This window comes from Macaca mulatta, chromosome 15 (genome assembly GCF_049350105.2).
Source record: "Macaca mulatta isolate MMU2019108-1 chromosome 15, T2T-MMU8v2.0, whole genome shotgun sequence".
Lineage (NCBI taxonomy): Eukaryota > Metazoa > Chordata > Mammalia > Primates > Cercopithecidae > Macaca > Macaca mulatta.
The window spans coordinates 16935582-16951093 of record NC_133420.1 but is presented as its reverse complement, the minus strand read 5'-3'; the positions used below and the strand labels follow the sequence as shown (position 1 = coordinate 16951093).

Below are 15512 nucleotides of genomic sequence, written 5' to 3'. Positions count from 1 at the left end.
GGGTGATCACTTGGCTGCTGCTGACAGGCAAGGGTCCAGTGATGCTTGGCTGGGGTGAGGGAGGTGAGCAGTGAAGAGGGAGACGACCGGGGTGACTTGCCCTCTATAGGAACGAGTGACTCTCTTGTCATCCACAGTGGTCCTCCGGCCTTTCTGACCCAGGGCTGGGGCAGCACCTACCAGGCGTGGCAGCAGCCCACACAGCAGGTCCCAAGTAAGTGACTCGGGGTGGGGAGCGCATGCCCTCCAGAAAGGCTGGGACCCACAGAAGTCCTGGGGCTAAAACGCCCCCACTCAACTCAGCCCGCAGGCCCAGGATGCCCCTCCCCAAATGACAAGGAGCCCTCCGGGTGGGGCTTGGGGCTTCCTGTAGGCCTGTCCCGGGGGTTGCGCATGCTCAGAGAAAGGCCCAGAGGGAAACTGCACAAACCTCAGGCGGACTGGGGACTCTGGGCTGGCCCTCTTGGCCCACCTGTCCTCCTCAGAGCTCTGGGCCTCTGTCACTTTTGTTCCCCATGCATGGATGGGCTGTGGGTGTGGGTTGAGCCAGCTTCTGCCCCTCCTCTTCTCCACTCCCTGTGGGGGCTGGCTCCTGGCTGCCTTCCTCTCCCCTCTTAGGCTTTCATCTCCTGAACTTTTCAGAAGCAAACAGCTAGGGAATGACCTCTGCTGCGTCCCGCCTCTCAGGGAGACTGGTTGTGAAGGAGGAAGTCCGGGTGGGAATCAAAGCCCCGCCCACTCTGTCCCCACAGCCGCTTCAGGAGCCACTGTTGGGTTTCAGAGCTGGTCTAGCTCCTCTGGCATGGCCTTCACAAAGCAAAGCAGAACGCTTACCTTAGTACGATCCAGGTTCTCTTGACCCATCTGGAATTTCTGTCCTGTGTTTGGAAAGGCTTCTTCAGTGTCTGCAGATTCTGACAGCACCCAGGCCGCAGGCCCCGCCTCACAGCCTGGCTCGGACGGCCTGAGCCCCCTTTCTGGGGTTCTGCCGCTTTAGCCTTACACAGAGTCCTGAGGCCAGTGCTGTGTGGCCTTAGGCACGCCCTGCCTTCTCTGGAGCTCCACTTCTGTCACATGTAAAATCATGGGTTTGGGTTTGAATTCTAAAGCACTTGCATGCTCTGAAATTGTATAGTTGTGTTTCTTCCCTTTTTTCCCCAGTATCATCTTATGAAACGTTTCAAACATCATAGAACACTGCAGTGAGCACCCACACAGCACCCAGATCCCACCATTCCCTTTCTCTCTGCATGCTTGACCATGGGTGCTGACCCTGTTTCCTTTCCTTGGCTCCTCACGTCTCGGTGGGAGCTGCACTCACAGTGCCGGGGCCTTTGGGTGCTGTTCTGGTCTGAGAGAATCCTCCAGGCAGCAAGGTGGCCAGGATTGACTCTGGAGACATGAGGCCTGGGAGGCCTTCAGGGGAAACGGCCCCCTGGCGGGTAGAACTGGCAGAGGCCTGTTGGGCTGAGGAAGGGAGAGCGCAGGAGGCGCCCAGTGGTCTTGCCACCCTTGAGCAGCCTTCATCTCATGTTGTTGAGCTTGGCTCATTTGTTTATTCCAGGGTTTTGCAGTTGAGAACCAGTTTGGGTTGGTGAAATATTGTTTGGCAGTGAAGTCCTGCTTGCTGGCGCCCTCTGTGTCAGAGGGAAGAGTGTTTGCTGCCTGTGTCCCTCCTTCGCCCTGCCCCTGTGGGAGGAAGCGGGGCATCTCCTTCCCTCCTTCCCCCCGCTGCTTGCTGCTTCCTCAGCCTGCAGTAAAGTGAACTGGTGGAGAAAGCATTTGGCTGCGCTCACTCTGCAGTGGTTTGCCCTTCCTGCCTGCTTCAGGCTACAATCCTCACAGGAGACAAGACAGTGAGGGGGTCTTTTGTGGGCCTTGGCAGGTGGACACCTGAGCCAGCCCCAGCCTGGGCAGAAGGAAAGGTCCTGACCCACTGCTGTGGTCAAGTCTTTGAACCCCGTCTTGTGCCTGGCTCGGTGCTGAGGCTGTGTTTCCGGGCGCCGGCTGTTTCTCTGCCCCTCCCAGTCTTCATTGCCCCACAGCCTAGACGGTGAACCCAGGGTCCTGCATGGAAGAGAAGGGCTGGACCACCCCAACACGTGCATCCCCTTTCCCTCTGCCCTACCCCAGCACAGCCTCAGGCTGGACAGGGTCCAGAAGCCCACTGGTGCTGCCCACCCCTGTGCCGCGTGGCCCCTCCACTTCCGCTGGTCCAGAGGCACAGCCCCCAGATCTTGAACAGAGGGCCACGCGAAGAGTGGTCAGCAGCCTCTGGAGTGTTTGTCCTTTGGAAGGCTGACTGGGGAGCCTCAAAACAACAGTGGCTGTGGCCCTCAAGCCCCCGTCTGTGGACCCACATCTCATGTCTCCGTCTGAAGAGGGTCAGGCTAGCCTTGCTAGTTGCCCTGTGAGGGGCAGGTCTGCCCAGCCCCACCCTTACAGTGATCTTAGTTACACCCCTCCCAGCCCTGCCAGCTGCCGCCTCCTTCCCAGGCAGGGCTGTGGAACCGTGTGTGGCCAGGAGCGAGGTGGAGGAGTGCAGGGCAGGGCCTGCAGTTGGCGGGCTGGGGCCGAGGCTGTGAGGAGCCCGGAAGGCCTGACTGCTTTTGTGTTCTTCGCACAGGCCAGCAGAGCCAGCCGCAGAGCAGCCAGCCCAGCTACAGCAAGGCCTGGGAAGACTATTACAAAAAACAGAGTGAGTGCCCGGCCCTCCTAACCTGTGGCTCCCGGCAGCACAGTCCCCTCTAGCCCGGAGACTTCAGAGTCCAAGGCTCGCTGTCACCTCTTTTTTCCCTAATGCCTTCCCGGTGTGGCTTGATCTCATTATTTGCCTTCGTCCTCCACCCCTGTGCCTGCCTGCTTCTCTCTGTCAGGAGTCCAGGCATAGTCAGTTAGTGACCACAGGCTGCCCTGCGACCCGGCACAGGCCTGCCGTCCCCTCCTCTTTGTTCTCCCCCTGCTGGGCTCCAAAGGACTTCGAGGTAGGCGTGGCACCTGGAAGTGTGGGCTCAGCTGGCGTCTGGTCTCCTTAGGGACAGAAAGATTCGGGTTGGGTGCCACCTGGCCAGCAAACAGACCAGCCGGGCATCTTGTTCTCTGTCTCGGTGCTTCAGGGCAGATGAGGAAAGGTGGTGAGACTCAGGGAAGAAGGCCTTACCTGGACACTGAAGCTGGGTGCTTCGTTTCTCCTCTTAAGTAGGTCAGTTTTCTAACTACCAGAAACGAAACCAGCCTTCAGAGCAGGGCGAGGGACCCACAAGCCAAAGGTCTCTGGGGAGTCATCTAAAGTTAGTGCCAGACTCTGCGTATTTCCACCATTGCTAAACCGGAGGGTTGGGGATTTGTTTAAAGCGGTATCTCCCGTGCCTTGTGTTTGGAGGCTGTTTCTTGCTGGTTGGAAGAGAGCGGGTTGAAGGCCACCAGAGAAATGGTCCCCTGGTGTTGGAATCATTGCCGGGTTCATGGCCCTTCTAGGGGTTGGAGGCGAGGGTGTTCAGTCACGGTCACCAGGGGACCTGGTGTAAGCTTAGCTGCCCAGTCTTCCCCAAATCCCGATTCCCAGACACACCTGGGCCTGTGTTCAAGCTGTTTACAGGATTTGGACACTACCACAGGCACCCAAGCTAGGCACTCCCCTTCTCCCCCACCCCCAACCCAGAATCCCGCCTTCTGTCTCTGTCACGGGCCCGGGAGCTGAAGGGGCAGGCAGATGCAGAGAACGCGCTTCCGCAGAGAGAAGGCAGACGTGAGACTTGGTCTTCACAGGCATAGCAGGGACCGGGCAACAAACGGCTAACCGCACCTTTTGTAGCAAGCACTCCTGCAGCACCAGCCTCGCTGCACCACCTCCCAGACCTCCCTGCCTTCCAGCCGTCCGGAGGGAGAGCAGATGCCCAGGGCCTTTGGGAAGGGCCCTGCCTAGTGCGCCCCTGCTCCCGATAACCTGTTTCCTCCTTTGTCAACCAGGTCACGCCGCCAGTGCTGCTCCTCAGGCCAGCTCCCCACCGGACTACACAATGGCCTGGGCAGAATATTACAGACAGCAGGTCGCTTTCTACGGACAGACGTTAGGGCAGGCGCAGGCCCACAGCCAGGTCTGTAGCTAATCACCAGCACCGCAGCCACTCCCCATCCCCAAGCCCCTGTTCCCAAGCCTGTGTTTCCTGACCCCAGGATGAGAGCACTGGGCTAGGAGGAGCCTCTGGGCCCCGCAGCTCCTCAGCAAGGCTGCATCTGCTGAGAGCCTGGCTCCAGCCCCTCTGTCCCTCCTCGCTCCAGAGAAAAAGAGTGTAGGCCAAGTGGGAGGATTGGTGGTGCAGCCCCTGCAAGGAACTGCCTGATCTTTTCTCAAGTCCGGGCCCCAGACCTCAGGGCTGATGAGTAGTTTCTGTCTTCCTCTAAGCCTCAGCTTCCCTGACTGTAAAGGAACGTGTGCAGAGGGTGCGCTCCAGCGGCTGCTCCCGAGCAGGGTGGAGTGGCCAGGCCGTCAGCCATGCCTGGGCAGCAGCAGGAGGCAGGGAGAGGGCAGTGGGGGCAGAGCCCAGCTTTCCTCTTCTGCGCACAACCTAGAGGGTTCTGTTCAGAGGCCAAAAACGGATTTCTTATTAAAGAAGGGAAGACGTCCAAATGTTCCCACAGGGCGCATTTCCCACCTGCTGCCAGTCAGGTCCTCATGGATAACATTTCAGTTACCTCCTGGCCCTGGACTCAGCTGGGTAGGCCACTCACTGCCAAATTGGCCGTCTGGGTCTGGTCCTGGGGAAACAGGTGTCAGGGCTGGTGGCGACAGCGGCTCACACTGTCCGCTCTTCCCTGCCCCGAGTCCCTAGCAGAGAGAGAAGCCCAAGACCACCTCTTCAGCAGAGGTTTTATCTGGCCCAGCTCCCGTGACGCGAGACCCAGGGGAGGTGCTGGGACACGGCCCCGTCTGTGTGTGTCGGTGCCGGCATGGCGCCAGAGGGGAGAGGGTGGCCTGTCACCTCCTCACTGGCACGCAGACCTGAGAACCCGCCATCACAGACTAACTCCTCTTCCCTTCCGCCCACAGGAGCAGTAGGACAGTGTCCTCCTGGCCAACTTTCCCTCAAAATCATTGTCAAAGAAAACCTATTTGTAACAGGTTTTTACATTCGCAAACCTTTTGATGAAGAACCGTTGTTTTGTTCTGTGAAACACTATATTTAGATTAACGGAATTTTTCTAAAAATCGGGAAAGTTAGTTACTAAAAATTGCTGATCGTTTTTGTTTCATTATTTTTGTTATTTCACATGTATAAGCTCTGGGATTCTTTTTGGAGCAGTACCTACAAAGTCAGGCACCGGAACGTGCCTCAGAGCTGTGACATTTCAACATGATGGTTTCGGTTTTGTTTTGTTTTGTTTTGTGTCCTTTTTATTTGCAGTTTTTTCTGTTGCAACAGAAAGTGGCTTGGAAGTCTTAGGTGGTATGTAACAAATTCTTTTTAAAAATTTTAAAGCAGTATTTAAGTATTCTTAAATGTGTAAATTCATTTAATGTTTTACTTCTAATTTGTTGTATCTTGGCTGTCTGGTTTTATTGCATTTTTAAAAAAACTGAACTATTATGTATTGTAATGAATGATGTGAATTCTGAATTGAGACAGATAATTGTATTGCTGTCCAACAGGGGTTGGGAGGGGCATTTTGTAGGGTTTGTATAATTTCTAGAGTTCTAAAGGGGTAATATAAAAATGTGTTCGTGTGTTTAGCATACGTTTGTTTCATGTCTCCATTACCAGTCGCAACTGTGTATCTAAGACCTCCAAGCTTGTTTTTAAAACAAAACAAAAAACCTTTCTCTATTCTCTCAGAAATATAAATACTGTTATTTTTAATATTAAGAAATTCAATATAACTTTTAACACACACTGTGGAACATTAAACCATATAAAAATGTAGTTATAACTATTTTTAATTCCAAGGTGTTGTTTGCTCTTTTCTTTTAAATATTTTCTTAATATTTTGTCAGATTAACTAGATGAATAAATTAGTATTAACCGCATTATGAATTAAATAATTTTGATTTAATAAAAGGGATAATATGATTTCCAGTGTTTACTGTAGTGTATCTTGTACAGATAACATGTATTTTTAAAGGAAAAAAAACGGAATTGAAGCTATTTTTTCTTGCATTTCTAATTGACCTGAGGGACATTCCGTTTGAAATGTACTGAAGTTACAGTTTCTGGTTTTTTCTCCTTATTTTTCTTATAATGCTTGAAATGTCTAACTATTAAAAAAGACAATTGGAAAATGTTATGCATGTGGTTTTTAAGAAAAAAAGTGTTCTTTTTATTTGACTGACAATTCATTTTACACTCTATATAATAAAATTTCCACAAGACATCTTGTGGGCAAAGTCTTTCTGGCCTGTTTGCCTTCCATTCGCCAGTTTGTCCCTCTGCCCCCTGCCCGCTGCCGCGCGAGAGGGCAAGAGGATTCCTGCGGGCCTTGCCCATCGTCTTGCACCGCGTCAGCCCGCCTTCGCTGGTGCACAGCCTAGATGTCTAGCTAGTTCGTTAAGCTAATTTTATTTTAATGGCTTTGATTTGACAGCTTGACTTGAGTGCCGTGGTTGGGCTCAGCTCCCCTTCCGTCACAGTCAGTACGGGAGTGTCATCGGATGGAGCTGGGAGATGCATTGAAGGGCATGCGGCGGGTCAGCGGGCTTCTGCGACTGACTGGGCAGCCCCTTGCCCTCCGCCCGCTCCCCTTCCCGGCATGCCCATGCACACACACTCGCCTATAAATGTAGGTGGGCTGCCCTAGGCGCGGTGCGGTTTCCCTGACTGTTGCTGCCTGCAACCCCCGCCTCCTTGTCCCCAGCCTCACCTGTGGCTCTGGTGGTGGTGCTTTCTCGCTCTCAGCCCCGTGCCCACGGTGGGATGCCAGATTGCCAGGAGGGCTAGGAGGCGTCAGCACACGTGCTCATTCTATCCTTCCTTTCATGAAGAAACAAATGGGGCGTCCTTCCCCAGAGGGGTTAAGTTACAGTCCTGTGGTCTTAGGACTCGTGGCGACAGTGTGGGCCTCCGACTTGGAAGAGCATTAAGGAATAGAGAACACCAGCCTTCGCCTTTTTTTTTTTTTTTTTTTTTTTACCTTGTGTCCCGTTGGTTGGGGTGACTGGCTTTGAGCAGTGTCTGCTTTCATGTCTGAGCGGGCCCTGCCTTCGCCCTCAGCCTTTCTGTGCGGGTCGCCTCTACTTAGATGCAGGGACCTGTTTCAATCCCGAACGGGGCTTGCTGGGGTGTGCCTGGCCAATACTGGCCGCTTGTCTGTACTCCAAGCTCTGACGGGAGGGGAAAAAAAGCATCTGTGGCTCCTTCAGGCCGAAAAGGGGTGTGGAGAGCAGCCCATCTGCGGCCATGGCAGGCCTGTTGAGAGCCGGAAGACAAAAAGGAGATGTGGCATTTTTAACTGCACCTCTAGAGAATCGAGTTTGACGTTGAGAAATTGAATAGTAAAAGGCACTTGGAAAGTGGGGGGAGGGGGCCGAGTGGGAGGAGGGCGTAAACGCTGATGACGGTAATGGGAATTCGGGAGAGGGCATTACAGAGAAGACTTCCTTCTAATTCATCTTCCAAGCTCTGTGCCAAAACAGCATTTGGCATGGTTCACAGGGAGCGATTGTGTGATAATGAACCCTAAGGTGTCCCTTAATTGAAGACTGAGCATTGCGGTTTGTGCCAAGAGTCATAAATGGTGCAGGCTTGCGGAGGATGCATTTTCTTAAATGTATCGGTAAGTACAGATTAGCGCTTGTCCCCAGTGAAATGCCCATACTATAAATTATGGAAATCTCTCTCTCTCTCTGATGCAATCTTTTATTGGGGGGAGGGGGGTGTAGTACCACAGGAGGCAGGGGGGAAAGTTTGCAAGCATATGAAATTTGGCCTCTCATTAACATGGCGCCCAAGGAAGACGATTTTCATCAGCAGTCTGGTGTACTGGAAGGCTAAAGTGCTTGAAATGTACCAAGTTCAGCGGTTGTGTTCCATTAAGAAAGATGCATGGTCATCACTGTAAGGGCAGTCCGGGTCGGGGAGGCGGGGCGGGCGGCTGCCCAGTCTGTCTTCTGAATGCATGCCCCACCCCCACCCGCCACCGCCCATGCCTACTGGGTCTCTGCCAGCCTCCCAGGTTCAGGATTCATCAAGGACCCTGCTGAGGCGATCCCAGCCCCACCCAGAAATTTGGGCTGGGGTTGAGGAGTTCTCAGCCAACGGGCCTCAGTCAGTACCCCTGGCTTCTCATCAGGTAGGAGGCACCATCTTTCCAGGGTCACTCGAAAGCGGTGACCAGCCATGATGTCCCAGAGCCCCCACAGTAGGGTCGGCTGGGGTACAGACGGCACAGTGCAGTGCCTGGTCTGCGAGAACGTGGGTCACCTCAGAGTCGCGGCTTCTAGCTGGCTACAGCCTCACTGTCTCCCAGCCCCACTTCTGGTCCACTAGGGCCCAGCTGGGGTTTTTTAAGATGGGCTGAAGCAAATGGGCCTGATAGATGCTTAGAGATTAATGGCCAGAAAGTGGCTTGACACTCAATTCCGCAGGGGGCTGCCGGCCCTGCGTCTGTGTCTTGGGTGGGGTGGAAGGGGAAGCAGAGACAACCCTCACCACCCTTGAAACAATGGTCATCTTGCCCGTCCTTTGTCTTGAAGGTGTTTCTGTAGCATCTACCAAGGGGGTCCTGGCCCTTTCCAGGCACCTGCTTCCAAGGTGGTCTCTGCACCCTGGGAGGTAGAAAGGCCTAATCTCCCCATTTCACAGATGACGGCTCAGAGTCAAAGGCTGAGACCTGCCCTTATTCACACGGGCATGGAGGGGCCAGTTCTGTGCCAGGTTCTATGCTGCATTCCAGCTGGGGCTTCAGAGGACAGCATGACCACCGCCTCCTGGGGGTCCACTGTCTTTTGTAGTCACCACCAAGGGAGGTGGTTGGCAGGATGGGGAGACGATCTTAAAAGTTAGGGCTGAGGACCAACCATGGCCAGCCCTGGAATTGCATTACAGTCAATCATCGTTTTCAGTTCTGTATTTGCAAATTCACCTACTCACCGAAATGTATTTGCAACCCCCAAATCTACCCTCACAGGGCATTTGCTGCCATTCACGGTGAAAAACGTGAGTTACTCAATGCACGTGTTCCCAGCTGAGGTGGGAAGGTGGCGGCGCTCTGCCTTCTGGTTCCAGCTCTTGCGCCACAAACAAGCGCTGTTCCTTGGAGTCTACTTAGTGCCACAGTTTTTGCTTTATGTGCCTTTTTTTTTTTTTTTGACAGTTTCACTGTCTAAAGTGGGCCCCAAGCATGGCACTAAAGGGCCGTCTAGCAGTCCTGAGCATAGGAAGACTGAGATGTGGCTGATGCAGACAATACATGCGTTCTGCTGCTTGCAGGCTTGAGTTACAGTGCTGTTGGCCATGAGTTCAATGTTAATAGGTGAACAATAAACATATTAAGTAAGGAGTCTTCATTTTTATTTATTTTTTATTTTTATTTATTTATTTATTGAGATGGAGTCTTGCTCTGTCACCTAGGCTGGAGTGCAGTGGCACCATCCCAGCTCACTGCAACCTCCACCTCCCAGGTTCAAGCAATTCTCCTGCCTCAGCCTCCTGAGTAGCTGGGATTACAGGCATGTGCCACCACACTTGGCTAAATTTTTGTATTTTTACTGGAGACGGGGTTTCACCACGTTGGCCAGGCTGGTCTCGAACTCCTGATCTTAGACGATCCACCCATCTGGGCCTCCCAAACAGCTGGGATTACAGGCATGAGCCACTGTGCCCGGCCAATAAGGGGTCTTCAAACAGAAACACACATAAAGCAAGATTATGGAGTGCTGATGCATGCCTGTAGTTCCAGCTACTAGAGAGGCTGAGTCAGGAGGATCACTTGAGCCCAGGAGTTCAAGGCTGTAGTGAGTTATGTCCATGCCTGGGAATAGCCACTGCATTCCAGCCTGAGCAACATAGCAACACCCCATCTCAAAAAAATTAAAAAGAGGCCAGGCGCAGTGGCTTGTGCCTGTAATCCCAGCACTTTGGGAGGCCGAGGCGGGCGGATCGTCTGAGATCAGGAGGTTGAGACCAGCCTGGCCAACATGGAGAAACCCCGTCTCTACTAAAAATACAAAAATTAGTCAGGTGTGGTGGCACACACCTGTAATCTCAGCTACTCAGGAGGCTGAGGCAGGAGAATTGCTTGAACCTGGGAGACAGAGGTTGCAGTGAGCCGAGATCGTACCACTGCACTCCAGCCTGGGCGACAGAGTGAGACTCCATCTGAAAAAATAACAATAATAATAAAATTTTTAAAAATAAAATAAATAGAAAAGATTATCTGTAGATTGGTGTGGACACTGGCTTGCAGGAACCTTGCCTTGTATTTCCCTTAGGAACAAGGGTTCAGTATTTGATGATTCAGTGTTTGCAGAGACTTTATACATCACTACCATGAAGAACTACAATCCACCAGCTCTTACTTTCCTGTAAGGAAAATCCGATTCTTATCCTATTTTGGAGATGAGGAAATAGGGTTCTGTTTGTTTGTTTGTTTGTTTGTTTGTTTTTTCTGAGATGGAGTCTCGCTCTGTCACACAGGCTGGAGTGCAGTGGCGTAATCTCGGCCCACTACAAGCTCCACCTCCCGGGTTCAAGCAATTCTCCTGCCTCAGCCTCCTGAGTAGCTGGGATTACAAGTGCCTGCCACACCTGGCTAATTTTTGTATTTTTAGTAGAGACGGGGTTTCACCGTGTTGGCCAGGCTGGTCTCAAACTCCTGACCTCGTGATCCACCCGCCTTGGCCTCCCAAAGTGCTGGGATTACAGGCGTGAGCCACCGCGCTCAGCCAAGGAAACAGGTTTGAATAGGTTCTGACCAGAGTCATACCATGGTTGTGCATATGTGACCTGAGAGGTAACCAGGACTATGCTCCCCATTTTACAGATGAGGCTGGAACCTGTCCTTACTCACACAGGCTTGGAGGGGCCAGTTCCACGCCAAGTTCGTGCTACACTCTGCTGGGGTTTCAGCGGAGAGCTACACTTGCTGAGGCCTCCTCGAACCTCAGCCTGGCTGCAACACCGGCCTGCCTTGCCACACCCACACATGAGCAGAGCCAGACACATGTGCAAGGAATACCTAACATGGTTCTAGTGGGGCCTGGCGGGTTCAGCCTACCTAAGGCAGCAGGGTGTGAGGCATGAATGTGTAAACGAAACTTGGGTCTGAGTCCTGTCTGCAGCTCATATGACCTAACCTCTGGTATCCTAAGTGTGGGGCTAGTAGGCACCTGCCTGCCCGTGGGGCTACGATAGGAGTCAATGGCACACAAGTAAAGCGCTTCACACCTGGTTCTTAATAAGCACTCAAAAACTGGCCACCGACCTAGTACAGTGGCTCACATCTGTAATCCCAGCACTTTGGGAGACCAAGGTGGGAGGATCGCTTGAGCCAGGAGTTTGAGACCAGCCTGGGCAACGGAGTGAGACCCCACCTCTACAAAAAAAAAAAAAAAAAAAAAAAAATTTTGGCCGGGCGCGGTGGCTCAAGCCTGTAATCCCAGCACTTTGGGAGGCCGAGACGGGCGGATCACGAGGTCAGGAGATCGAGACCATCCTGGCTAACACGGTGAAACCCCGTCTCTACTAAAAAATACAAAAAACTAGCCGGGCGAGGTGGCGGGTGCCTGTAGTCCCAGCTACTCGGGAGGCTGAGGCAGGAGAATGGCGTAAACCCGGGAGGCAGAGCTTGCAGTGAGCTGAGATCCAGCCACTGCAGTCCAGCCTGGACCACAAAGCGAGACTCCGTCTCAAAAAAAAAAAAAAAAAAAAAAAAAAATTTTTAAATTAGCCAGCCATGATGGCGCACACCTGTATTCCCAGCTACTTGGGAAGCCAAGGTGAGAGGATCCCTTCAGCCCAGGAAGTCGAGGCTGCAGTGAGCTGTCATCATGCCACTGCACTCCAGCCTGGGTGACAGAGCAAGACCCTGTCTCAAAAAACAAACCAAAAAAAAAAAGCTGGGCGCAGTGGCTCACGCCTGTAATCCCAGCACTTTGGGAGGCCAAGGTGGGTGGATCACCTAAGGTCAGGAGTTCGAGACCAGCCTGGTCAACACAGTGAAACCCCCGTCTCTACCAAAAGTACAAAAAATCTGCCAGATGTGGTGGCAGGCACCTGTAATCCCAGCTACTAGAGAGGCTGGGCAAAAGAATCACTTGAATCCAGGAGGCGGAGGCCGCAGTGAGCTGAGATCGCACCATTGCACTCCAGCCTGGGCAACAAGATTAAAACACTGTCTAAAAAAAAAAAAAAAAAAATCTTGGCAACCAATAGTAATGATTGAGTCCAGGATTCTCACTGCTGCAATGGCTTTGTCTGCTCCACCCTGAGTGCCCGGGACAGCCTGTGTGATGTGATAAAACGTCAGCTCAGCACTGACCCACTGGCTTCTCCTGGGTGCCCCAGAGGTCTCCAGGATATCACGAGCCCAGGGACCCTTGCCGGTCCCCTGGAGTCACATTAGCTAAGCGGCTGGGAAAGAACAATGCCCATGGGGCAGGTGAGCCAACTCTAAGAGCAGCCAGGACCATCCCCCAGCCCCACTGCTGTGAGTAACAGATGTTTGGGTGACAACTTGGTCCATGCATGGGTAGAGCAAGTTATCCAATCCTGGCCCACAAGACGACATTTCAGGAATTCCTATTTCAAGCACATTGAAAAGGAGTCAAATCCTTGGGATGTCTCTCTTTATCAGATTCTGTAACCTTGACTTCCCTCGAGAAGCAGCTGCCTTGGACGCTGACCAGGGACCAGGGCCCTCCAACCGTCCCAGCTGTCACTCACTACCAACCATTCTGCTGAGCTCACAGCAAGTCCCAGAGATCCACACACCCTCCACTCACTAGGGTGCAGTCAGGGTCTCGAGGCTGCAGCTCCGTGTTTAAGAAAAAAGGACCAAAAACCAAAAAAAAAAAAAAAAAAAAACAAGGTGAGCAGGGCGCAATGGCACCCACCTGTAATTCCAGCACTTCGGGAGGCCGAGGTGGATGACTTGAGTTCAGGATTCTGAGATCAGCCAGCCTGGGCAACATAGCAAAACCCCGTCTCTATAAAAAAAATACAAAAACTACCGGGACGTGGTGGCGTGCGTCTGTAGTCCCAGCTACTTGGGAGGCTTAGATGGGAGGATCGCTTGAGCCCCAGAGGTGAAGATCACAGTGAGCTGAAATCACGCCACTGCACTCCAGGCTGGGTGACAGAATGAGATCCTATCTCAAAATAACAATAACAATTAACTAATTAGAAAAATAATTTTAGGGCCAGATGTGGTGGTGGCTCATGCCTATAATCTCAGCACTTTGGGAGGCCGAGGCAGGCAGATCACAAGGTCAGGAGTTCAAGACCAGCCTGGCCAACATGGTGAAACCCCGTTTCTACTAAAAATACAAAAATTAGCCAGGTATGGTGGCAGGCACCTGTAATCCCATCTACTCAGGAGGCTGAGGCAGAGGAAGCTTAAACCCAGGAGGCCGAGGTTGCAGTGAGCTCAGATCACACCATTGCACTCCAGCCTGGGCGATAAAAGCGAGATCCTGTCTCAAAAAACAAAAAAAAAAAAAGAAAAAGAATTTTAGGCCAGGCACAGCAGCTCATACCTGTATTCCAAGCACTTTGGGAAGCCAACTCAGTTGGATCATTTGAACCCAAGAGTTCAAGACCAGCCTGGGCAACATAGCAAGACCCCACATCTATTAGTAAAAAATAATAATTTTTTAAAAAAAGATTAGGTGGTGACATAAAGGGGCAATGGCTCTGTTTATATACTTTTTTTTTTTTTTTTTTTTTTTTTTCTTTTTGAGACGGAGTCTCGCTGTGTCTCCCAGGCTGGAGTGCAGTGGCGTGATCTCGGCTCACTGCAAGCTCCGCCTCCCGGGTTCACGCCATTCTCCCGCCTCAGCCTCCCAAGTAGCTGAGACTACAGGCGCCCGCCACCACGCCCGGCTAGTTTTTTGTATTTTTAGTAGAGACGGGGTTTCACCATGTTAGCCAGGATAGTCTCGATCTCCTAACCTCGTGATCCACCCGCCTCGGCCTCCCAAAGTGCTGGGATTACAGGCTTGAGCCACCGCGCCCGGCCTATATACTTATTTTTTAGACAGACTCTTGGTCTGTTGCCCAGGCTGCAGTACAGAGGCATGATATCGGCTCACTGCAACCTCCACCTCCTGGGTTCAAGCAATTCTCCTGTCTCTGTCTCCCAAGTAGCTGGGACTACAGGTGCATGCCACCACGACCGGCTATGATTTTTTATTTTTAGTAGAGATGGGGTTTCACCATGTTGGCCAGGCTGGTCTCGAACTCCTGGTCTCAGATGATCTGCCTGCCTCGGCCTCCCAAAGTGCTGGAATTACAGGCGTGAGCCACTGCGCCCGGCCTTATACATTTTAAAAAACAATTTGTAAGCATAATGTTTTTAAAAAACACCATGCACCACGCACTCAAGTACATTATATGCTGCATTTTCTTTTTTCTTTCTTTTTTTTTATTTTTATTTATTTATTTATTTATTTATTTATTTATTTATTTTTTGAGATGGAGTCTCTGTCACTGAGGCTGGAGTGCCATGCCATGATCTCGGTTCACTGTAACTTCCACCTCCCAGGTTCAAGCAATTCTCCTGCCTCAGCCTCCTGAGTAGCTGGAATTACAGACACCCGCCACCATACTGGGCTAAGTTTTGTATTTTTGGTAGAGACGGGGTTGGCCAGGCTGGTCTCAAACTGGTTGGCCTTGAACTCCTGACCTCGAGTGATCCTCCTGCCTCGGCCTCGCAAAGTGCTTTGATTACAAGCTTGAGTCACCGTGCCTGGCCAAAACTGTATTTTTTTTTTTTTTTTTTTTTGAGACGGAGTCTCGCTCTGTTGCCCAGGCTGGAGTGCAGTGGCACAATCTTGGCTCACTGCAAGCTCCACCTCCTGGGTTCATGCCTTTCTCCTGACTCAGCCTCCCGAGTTGCTGGGAGTGTTACAGGCGCCCGTCACCACACCTGGCTAATTTTTTGTATTTTTAGTAGAGACGGGGTTTCACCGTGTTAGCCAGGATGGTTTTGATCTCCTGACCTTGTGATCCCCCGCCTTGGCCTCCCAAAAAAACTGTCTTAATTATTGTACCTTTACAGTAAGTCCTTCAGCTTTGTTGTTCTTCAAGATTGTCTTGGCTACTCCCAGCCCTTCGCATTTCTATACCAATCAGCTTATCAATCTCCCAACTCCCATAAAAATATTTTAAATTTGCTGGGATTTTGACTGTGATTGCAATGAATCTATAGATCAATTTGGGAAGAACTGGCAACCTAACAATGTTGAAGATTCTTTTGGACTTCCTATGTTAACAGTCAGATCATTTATGAATAATGATGGTGTTATTTTTTTTCCTTCCCAATCCTTATACCATTTGTTCTTTGTATTGCTTGACTACACT

At 51.7% G+C, this 15512-nt stretch overlaps 1 protein-coding gene across 22 annotated transcripts in view; it reads left to right on the top strand.

Annotated features, from left to right (window-relative positions):
• The window catches only part of FUBP3 (far upstream element binding protein 3), a 59987-nt gene extending 53602 nt beyond the window's left edge, over nt 1–6385 (top strand). For 9 of the 22 annotated variants that reach the window (XR_013404648.1, XM_015116533.3, XM_077965596.1 and 6 more), the window contains 4 exon segments: nt 138–214; nt 2627–2698; nt 3970–4097; nt 5051–6385. Coding sequence is in view for 21 of the 22 variants with exons in the window: in XM_015116533.3 (XP_014972019.1) it covers nt 138–214; nt 2627–2698; nt 3970–4097; nt 5051–5059 (286 nt within the window). In the remaining variant the exon portion in view is untranslated. 22 annotated transcript variants of the gene reach the window in all.
• The last annotated feature ends 9127 nt before the right edge of the window (nt 6386–15512 follow it).